The 10,593-nt window shown below is 34.0% G+C and overlaps 1 protein-coding gene and 1 pseudogene across 1 annotated transcript; both read right to left on the bottom strand.

The window, feature by feature from the left end:
• Window positions 1-3,201: 3,201 nt before the first annotated feature.
• LOC131835287 (olfactory receptor 4F4-like) lies at window positions 3,202-4,170 on the bottom strand. The gene has a single exon (XM_059179644.1). It carries the CDS (start codon window positions 4,117-4,119, stop codon window positions 3,202-3,204), a length of 918 nt encoding a protein of 305 aa, XP_059035627.1. The 5' UTR covers window positions 4,120-4,170.
• A 5,038-nt stretch (window positions 4,171-9,208) lies between these two features.
• LOC131835286 (olfactory receptor 4F6-like) lies at window positions 9,209-10,100 on the bottom strand (annotated as a pseudogene).
• Window positions 10,101-10,593: the final 493 nt, after the last annotated feature.

Raw genomic sequence — 10,593 nt, 5'->3', positions numbered from 1 at the left:
CTATTTTCTGGAGAACCCGACTAATACAAAATTCATGCTGTGTCTGTTTTCTATCAGTGATTTCCTCTCTTTTGTGTCATATTTTGATTTCTGCTTATTTGGATTTAATGTACTTTTTTTCTCCTAACTTTTTAAGTGAGAAGCTTAGATAATGCTCTTTACTACTTAAAACACAATATTAATCTAAGACATTTCAAAGTTCTCTTTAGTTGCATAACAAATTTGACATATTCTAATTTTATTATAATTCAGTTAAAATATTTTCAGATTCCATTGTAATTCTTCCTTGAAAGTGTTCAGAGATAGGTGGTTAGTTTTAATATACCTGGGCTTTTCTATATATCTTATGGTTGTTGCTTTCTAATTTAATTGAATTGTGGTCAGAGAACATATGTTCTTAAGGTGCTAATATTTAAAGTTTTTGAGATTCCTTTTATGACTTATCTTAGAGAATATTTTTCTTTTGATTTAATTTTATTTTTAATTATGTAAAATAATTTACATGATTTCAATGTTAAAACTGGAAAATAAGATATATTCTGAAAAATCTAGCCCTTATCTCTGTTCTTTGATCTATCTCTTCCTCTCTCCATAAGAAACCATTTTTAATTTTTGGTTTATTGTTAAAAATATGTTTCTATAAGTATTTATAAAATGTATGTTTATAAGTTATATATACATACAAGCCTAATACATGTATCCCCATTTGAACATAATAAATTAACAACCTGGAGATATTCTTTCTCAATTTACTGTTTTTATTTAACATATATCTTGGAGATTCCTCCATAGCTGGTTTTGGAGATATTCCTCAGCAATTTTTATAGTACCATAGTGTTCCATTATGTAGAATTTATATAGTTTTTTTTTTTCTCATTGTCTTTTGGGTATTTTCCAATTTTCTACTGTTAAAAACAATGCTGCCACAAGTAACCTTGTGCATTGGTTATTTTGTATTTTTGAAATGTGTTGTTAAGATAGAATTAGGATTGTTGGGCCAGAAGCTAGTAGCATGGTAGATTTTATAAACAATGTCAAGAGGTAACTATTTTGTATTCTTTACAATGCAGATGGTGCCTCTTTCTGTATAGCTGAACCAACAGTTTGTATTATTAACTATTGAAGTCAGATATTTCATACCTTATGGTCAAAACTGATATTCACATTGGTTTTACTCTGTATATATCTTAATATGAGAGCTTGAACTTTTTTATGTATTTAAGCATCATTTATATCTCCTTAAATGTCAATTGGATATTCATGTTTTGCCCAATTGTTTGATTGTTCGTATTTTTTAGAAGTTCTTTACTGTTAAAGCTATTATTCTTTGTGATGTGAGTTGTAACAACTTTTTTTCTAATATCACATTTATCTTTTCTGCCTTGCTCAAAGGCATTAAAAACTTAAATTTGATATAGTTAATATTATCAATCTTTACCATATTCAGGGGTTAAAAAGATATAATCCATGTTTTCTGTTAATATTTGTATAGTTAAGAAAAAAGACTTAGGCTTGAATTTAGTTAGAAATTGTCCTGGCATATGGCATGAGGAATAGGTCCAATATATCATTTCCTGTATTGTCCAGTTGTTTTACCATGACATTACTAGGTTCTCCCTTCCTCCACTGATTTGAAATACTGCCTTTATCATATACTTATTTTCTTATGTGTTTTTAACCTGCTACTGTGTTTCTATTATTTTTTTTTCCTGTGGCTAACATAATTTTGATTCTCTTATCATTTGACTCTCATATTAATTCAAGCTTCACTTTGGAAAACTACATTCTTTTTTTTTTTCTTAGAATATTTAATCTTCAATATTAGCCTGATTCAGTGATTCTTGCTGGAGAGTGGAGCTATTTACCAGACTCAATTACCAAGTTCTTTTTTTAAAAAAAAAAATATATTCCTTGTACTTCTATCTTGACTTTTTGGCATGTCTTTCTAGCATGGTATGGTGTATGAGCATGGGTACACACTTCCAAATAAATATACACATACAACTATAATGTCTTCAAATGAGCATTTGTTAAGATTAATAGATATCCTATCTTTCAAGTATGTTGGGATAAAATAAGGGTTGAGAACTTTTTGTTTGTTGGCATAGAGGCTTTTTATAATAATGATAGTAGTAGATATTTATTGCGTCCAGATAACTTGCCACAAAATGTGCTGTTTATCTGATTTATATCTATTGTCTCATTATCTATCATAATAACCATATGTATAGGTATTATTATCCTTCTTTTGCACACATGGAAACTGATGGTTAGGCAAGTTAGACAAAATGCATGGTCATGGTTAGTAATGCATAAGTAGAGTTGAGCCCATCTCTTTTGAGTTCAAAATCTATGTTCTTAAAAGCTAACCATGGGAAATGACATGGGTGGACCAAATTGATGTACTTTGTGCCAACCTGTTGAGAGACTCGGATCCTTCTGTGTACATTTTACTGCATATGAGCTCTTCCTGTATGCACAGGATGTAAAGTGCTTATTAGGCAGACTCCCTTTTCCTGTCACTCCTGATGATGAACTCATGGATTATGGGTTGCTCTAGTGATTGGAAGGAACTATGGACTGTAGCAGTGTGAAGAGTTTCTTTTCTAAATCTCTTTAAAGTTATGTATGTATGCACAGGATGTAAAGTGCTTATTAGGCAGACTCCCTTTTCCTGTCACTCCTGATGATGAACTCATGGATTATGGGTTGCTCTAGTGATTGGAAGGAACTATGGACTGTAGCAGTGTGAAGAGTTTCTTTTCTAAATCTCTTTAAAGTTAGTTGATAAATATTCTGAGCACTAAGAATATTTTTTGAGTGAGGCATATGGCAGTTTCTTCCTTGATGTTTTTAGGGAAAATGTTAAAAAAAATTATAAATCAGGCTAGTTTCTGTCTCTCCCTGTATTATGCTCAGGACTGCTCAGGTAGTCACAGGAGTGTACAAATATTGACAGATTTTTGCTATTGTTCTGAGGATTAGTGAGATAATATTTGGAAGGCAGATCAACTTTTTATCTGTACCTAAAAATATAAAATGCAAAATTTCAAAAGGATAAATTGAGACAATGTATGTGAAAGTTCTTAGAAAATTACTAATGTATATGGAAATGGAGGTAAGATTTTCATGAGGTTTACTAAATAATTCATCAACTTTGCTATGTCATTGTCTTAGATTAGCCTTATAGTTACAGGAGATCTAAGACTTTTCCCTAGAGTTCACATTCCATTTTCTCAACCGTTTCATTGCAGTCTTCATGTCCTTGTTCCTCAGTGTGTATATAATTGGGTTCAAGAGAGGAGTGACCACAGAATAAAACACAGCAAGGGATTTATCTAATGACTTGATGGGGAACGGACAGGCATAAATGAAGATACATGGTCCAAAAAACAAAAGAACTACAGTGATGTGAGCAGTCAAAGTGGACAGGGCCTTGGATGACTGGTGTGAAGGGCGTTGTCGGATGGTCACTAGGATGATAACATAGGAGATGATTAGGAAAACAAAAGAACACAGAGTGAGCACACCACTGTTAGCAATGACCATGATATCCAACCTATAGGTGTCTGTACAAGCAAGTTTGATAACCCTAGGTAAGTCACAATAAAAGCTATCAACCTCATTGGGACCACAGAAAGGTAAGTTTACTGCAAAGGCCAGCTGGCTCACTGAATGGAGGAAACCTGTCCCCCATGCAGCTGCCACAAGCCCAACACATACATTGCCACACATAATGGTAGTGTAGCGAAGGGGGTTACAGATTGCTATATATCTGTCAAAGGCCATGGCTATAAGGATCACCAACTCACTCCCACCAAAAAAGTGAAGGAGAAATATCTGAGCAAGGCAGCCCTTGAAAGAGATGACTTTGCGTTGACTGAAAAAGTCAGCAATCATCTTGGGGGCTGTGACAGAAGACAGACACAGGTCAGTGAGTGAGAGGTTAGCCAGCAGGAAGTACATGGGGGAGTGAAGGTGGGAGTCAGAGGCCACAGTTATGACAATAAGAAGGTTTCCACACACAATTCCTACATAGAATACAAAAAAGAACACAAATAGGAAAATCTGCAATTCCTGAGAATTGGAGAGTCCCAGAAAAATGAACTCTGTCACCATGGAGTAATTTGTGTCACTTATTGATTCATTCCAGGAAACAGCCTGTGTAGTTACCTTGGAGAATAGAGTAAGAAGGAAGTCAGAATTATTAGACTCCAATTCAAAGTCTCATTTTGTATTATTCTGCTCACTCATATAATGACTTTCTGTGGTCTATTACACAAACACTTTCAAAATGCACACAATCTAAACCTACTATTTTATCTTACACTCTTCCTGGTGATGCCTTATCATCCACTTATTCAAGTCTACTTAGTATTTCCACTTATCCTAATAATTATCCTAATAAAATACCTTTGTTCATGCTATTCTCTCTGCCAGATTACATCTAGACTGCCAGCCTACATTTAGCTCCTTTTCCTTGAGCTCCCAAACAGTTTTTTATTCTGTAACCACTCTCTTAGCTCTTAAGTAAATGCAATATTATGTGATCTTTACATTTATAGCACCATTTTACAACATCCATTTTTGAAAAAGTACTCTTAGAGGTTTTGTAGCCCATCATGATAATTTTATATTTTGGTCATTGGAAACCTCTCCAACAAACTAAGACAAATCCTTATTCACAGTTTTGCTATGTGAGGCAATTTGTAATGCACAAGTTTTGAATGTAGTCTGAGGACATTTTAATGTCCCTACTTAAGTCTTATTTTTACAAATGTGGATACTAATTATATTCAATTCTTATGGTTATTATGAATTTCAAATGAAGTAGTTAAAGTAAAGTTTTTTTGGAGAGTTTTTGTATTTAGCGAGTGCACAATAGATTTAGATAACTATTAGCAGTAAGATTTATCACCTTCTGATTCATAGAGGAACCCTGGCTCCCCAATAATCATTAATGAATTTTACTTGTATTCTAGAAATAACAATCGTAACAAGAATTTCAGCTCCCTGTTCTTCTGTTTTCCCATCTTTAGAATGAATGTACTGGCTTAAAAGATCTCAACATGCCCACTAATCTAATACTCTATAGGTTATGAGTGAGGGACAGAATTCCAAAATAATTTTCATAGTCTCTCAGAAGCTTGGATAGAAATGTGAGAGCCAAGACAGATGTAGAGATCCAGTCTTAGGAGAAGTTAAAATAAATGAGTATTCTAGAATAGAAGGTGTGAGGCCTTATAGAGAATGGAATTCATACTTACCATTTAGTGATATGGAAGTGCTTAGAAGAAAAAGATTTAATCCAAAATAAAATTAAAGATGAAAAATAGAATAAAAAATAACAGGGAAATAATAAAAGGCGATTCAGTGGTAAAATGAAAAGTGAGAAAAATGCAAAAAAAATATCACATGAGAGATAATATGAAAGAGTTTAATAGGAGATAAAATTAAAAAAAAAAAGGATTCTGGAATGTCTCCTAAGGTATATAATTATGAGTACAGCACAGAATTATTGAAGAATTATGTGCAATTGTTTAATACAAATTTCTAACAGTGAATCGTCTATACATAATAGCCATTGTTAAAGTAGTAAGAACAGGGCATTTGTCAACAGGATGTGGGAGATTTTTTAAAATGATGTAAATGATTTTATTCTGAGTAATGTGGAAATAGATGGGTCCTAAAGAGATCTGAAAGTATAGTGTGTTATTACCAAATTTCTTGGGGAGTAGTAGTATTTATTTTCAACATTTTCCTAATTGTGGATATTGTGTTGCCTTTACACTTTTCTCTTTCATATCCCAATTCCATTATTTAGCCCTATCCACTAATGCTCTCTATTACTCTTTTCAAAGTTCTGTATGAATTTAGCAATTCAATTGTATTTCCACGTATAAAAAGTCAAATAATAAAACAAGCATAACCCCTCTCTTCCCTCTGCTTAGCACAGTAATAAATACAATCTAGCGATCATTGACAACAGAGAGGATGGGATTCCTGTTGTGAGATCATTTCTGATCTCACTTATTGATTAGGATCATTCTTAAGAATCAAAGTATGCAACTTATAGTGGAACTTCATTAATTACTTATGTACTGCAACCATTTCATTTCACTGAGAGGACAAACTCGATACTCACATCTCCATAAGAAATATACCAACAGTAATGGCTGGTAAAACAAAAAGACAGACTTTATAGCATGGTAACAAGAATTCAGATATGCTGCTCCTCAGCAAGAGGAATTTCTTGCTCACTGTGTTAAGACATCTCATTTCCTGAGTGTATGCTATGGAGGAGTGAGTGATGATGATGGATTCTCAGTTACAGGGGACCTGCTACCTCTGTAATCCTTTCAAAGCTCATATCTGATTCCTCAAAAATGGCTCAAGGAGTTTGAGAAGAATTCTATTGATTCTAAGTTAAAGATTAAGTTTATTGAAGTCAAGTTCTCCAGAGTCTTCGACACTGGCTATAGCATTCATGAAGAGCCAGCTACAGCTATAGGGAAAGAAAATCTTTCCCTATGTACTAAATTAACTTAAAATTCAACAATGAGGGTGTTACGTTTGTCCTAAATATCTTTTACCCCTCTTTAAAGAAAAATACCTAAAGTCCTCATAAGTTTCACTGAGATTGAAGTCAGGAGACTTGGGGATTTTAGTACAAAGTTACCGTGTGATTTTGGCATGTGATTCAGAATTTCCAAGACTTAGTTTTCCTGTTTACCAATGAGCGCATTGGACCAAAAGCTCTCAAATGTGAAATTCCATAACTCTAGCCAGCTACAGCTATAGGGTGAGTTATGATTTATGATTTACACCTATATGTGAAAGAAATATCCCAAGCCAGATTGTATTGTAGGAAGGATGGAAAGAGATAAGTAAGACAACACTGCTTCTGGTTATATGGAAAAAGGATCATTAAATAGAAAGGAAAGACTCAGAAGGACTAAACACTTAGAACACTTATGTAACATATACTAAGTTTTATAACACACCTAGGGCAATCCTTGTTAATATTCATACTAACTCTTCTAAATATTTGAACTGACCTCACAGGACCTTCCACTTTCCTTGAAGATGCACATGCAATTGAATTCTGCCAATGGGTTCTTACTAATAGAAACAACTCATTGTCAATAAAATGCTACACTCTGGTTACTTTCACTTTCATCATTCCACCCACCTCCTTCATATCTGGAAGGTGATGAACAATTTTCAGAGCAAGGAAGAGTACAGATTTTCCTTTTTGTACTTTGTCTTGAATCAAAACATTTCCAAGAGAATAAAGTGTGTCTGATTGGTGTTCCTTAGTAAGTCACTTGGTTAAGAGCCAGTTATGAGTTGACTGGAGGCAAGTGAGGAGATCTGGAAATAGTCAGCCTGAAGTTTGAGCACTGAGACTAAATCATATAGTCTCACAGGTTTTCCCTTGAGGATACACACAGAATCTTTTTGAGTCAGGGGCTGTTGTCACAGTTTCTCAGCTTTCTTAGGTATTTCTAGTACTTCACTGAATCTAAGGGTGATTTTGTATTTCTGTGAAAATGAAAGTTTATTTCCTTATATCTATATTTCCCATAATTCTCTTTATATTCCAATATAGTGACATACAATGTGATGTTACTTTCAAGTGTATAAAACATTGATTTGACAATTCTCTACCTTACTCAATGTTAAGTACACTAAGTATAGTCATTGTCTGTCAACATACATTATTACAATATTATTGACTTTATTCCATATGCTATACTTTTCATCTCTGTGACTTACATTCTTTAAAACTGGATGTTTGTATTATGAATCCCCTTTATTTCTCCCATACCCCACCCATCTGCCTTGTGGCATCCACCAGGTTTTTCTCTCTAAAAGTCAATTTGTTTTTTATTTGTTTTGTGTTTGAGATTTCACCAATAAGTGATATCATATAGTATTTGTCTTTCTCTGTTTGTGTGTGTGTGTGTGGGGGGGTGTCTTTCTCTGTTAAAGGTGACTTTTTATTTTTTTTTTTAAGAGTCATAGTGAAAGTAAAAAGATAAAGTTCTAATATTAAAATCTGGATGGATTAAGTAGACAATAAACAATAATGCTTTAGATACTATACAAAGAGAATAGCATAGAGCATTTATTACCACTTTCAGATAAAATATAGGAAAAATACCTTCACCAGTAAAAAGAAAGTGTCATTTATTTTTTACTTTTTTTTTTTTTGAGCAGCTTTAATTACAATTCTGCAGCTACAACTGAGCTGAGTCACCACAATTAATGTTTCTTAAATCATTCATTGGGATGTGTCCAGCTGATTTCTCAGTCATGCTCCTTGGCTCAACCGGCTTCCCAAGTTTTACCTGGACAAGTAAAATAAAGATGTCAGCCATCTTCTTTGTCCTAAGCACCCTGGATTAAATATAGGTATATTATATAAGGTGAGATCTGGGTTGGATGCTTTTCTTTAGGTAATAACATCCTTAAAATGCTTTGATAATTGTAGATACTGTTTTAGGGTGAATCAAGAAATTCTTTGAGGAAGACTGCAAGGATGATAGAAATCTATTGGAAAAAACGGAACATAGACAAATTTTGCATTATGTAAAATAGTAGAGTGTTTTCTAAAGCAACATTGTACAAAATACTTTAACAGTTAAAGACGGTAAATAATTCTTAGGAATTGTAGCATAGTGCTGCCTGCCTATTTATCTAACATAAAATATAATTAGGATGAGAAATATTTCTTTCTTGACTTTTAATGGGTGCTAGTTCAAATAAACTCACATTTTATCCATTGGATCCACAAAATTTCCACAAGAAATATTGATTTCTAGCAATGCTTATAATAAATATGAAAATATTGATAAATAAAATTCAACCATATATACATGTATGTATTTACACAGAGATAAAAAACATGAAAATTGAATGTACTCATTGATGATAATTGCCATTTAGTATTGTAGGTAGGAAGGAATATATAATACTTTATTTTTCATACTTAACAGAAATAACTGCAGCTCTATTTGAAAGTGAAGTTTATTGATACAATACCTTCTTTATGTAGAGTTCTCAGTTTTTTAAGGGCAGTAATGAAACTGTCCTTAATCCATAGTGTTTGTGGTGGTCATAAGGGTCCTGATGGTTCATGACATTCACCTCGTGCTCTTACTGGTGAAGTCTGTTATGGCATCTCGCTAGAACTTACAACTCTTTAACTTAGCCTTCTCATTGCCCCTTCATCTCTGTTCCTTAAAGTATGGATGGCAGGATTTAATATGGGACTGATGGCAAAGTCTATGATGGCAAAAATGTATCCATTGACTTGGTAGGGAAAGGCCACACATAGAGAAACATGCATGGAACAAAACATGAAACCACTACAGGATGTGAGCTGACAGAGTGATGAATGCTTTAGATAAATCTTTTGAGGAATGTTGTCTGACAATTATCAGAACAAAGATGTATGATACAATTAAGAAAAAGAAGGTGCCCCTAGATATGAAGCCACTGTTGGTAGTGACCACAAATTCTAGTTTTTAAGTGTCCATAAATGCAAGTTTAATAACCCTAAGGAAATCAAAACAAAAGCTCCCCACATTATTAGGGCCATAGAAAGGTAAATTTATGACAAAAAGAAACTGAGACACAGCATGAGTCACCCAGTAATCCAAGCAGCTACTATCAAAAGCATGCACATTTTGGGACTCATAGTAGTTAGATAGTGGAGAGGCTTGCAAATTGCTGTGTACCTGTCATATGCCATGGCTATGAGCAGTACCATCTCAACTCCTCTATGACATGAATAAAGAACATTTGTATCATGCAGTTGTGGAAGGTGTTAAAGGTGACTGATTTTGCAACCACTGAAAAGATCAGAGATCATCCTAGGAACTGTGGTAGATGAAAGCCCCAGGTCAATGAAGGAGTGATAGGTTGTGTAAACGAAAATCCAAAATCACTGTTAACGTAATGAAGAGGTTTCCCAAGATAATTCCCACAAAACACAAAGAGAAGAAAAGGAAAAGGAAGACCTGTATTCCCAAGGACTTTACAAGTCTTAGTAACACAAACTCAGTTACCACAGAGCCATTTACTTGGTCCATTGAATCATAAGGAAGGGAAGACTCTGAAGTGACCTGAAAGAAATGAAAGAAGGATCAGCTGTGAGGCACTAAAAACTATGTGTTAACTGTTGATAATTTAAATTGGTTATTGACAGATCTCTTATTTAATTGATAGTAAATTATTAACAAAATCATGGGAACCCAGAGTATGGGTTGGGTAGTATGACCAAAGCTGCACTCAGAGGCCATCTATTGCATTAAATTTGCTCTTATTTATTCGAGTACATGAAGTAATCAGGCAACTTAAGAAGTTAGAAAGGGATGTCCAAATTAAACTCAAGGAATTCAGGTAAAAGAAAATAATAAAAATTAAAAACAAAAATAATATGTATTGTGGGTTGGGCCTGTGCCTTCAGCTCAGGTCAAGATCTCAGGGTCCTGGGATCGAGCCCCGCATCAGGCTCTTTGCGCAGCAGGGAGCCTGCTTCACCCTCTCTCTCTACCTGCCTACTTGTGATCTCTGTCTGTCAAA

This window comes from Mustela lutreola, chromosome 7 (assembly GCF_030435805.1).
Source record: "Mustela lutreola isolate mMusLut2 chromosome 7, mMusLut2.pri, whole genome shotgun sequence".
Classification (NCBI taxonomy): Eukaryota; Metazoa; Chordata; class Mammalia; order Carnivora; family Mustelidae; genus Mustela; species Mustela lutreola.
Note: the sequence above shows the minus strand (reverse complement) of the source record. Positions and strands in the feature narration are given on the sequence as shown.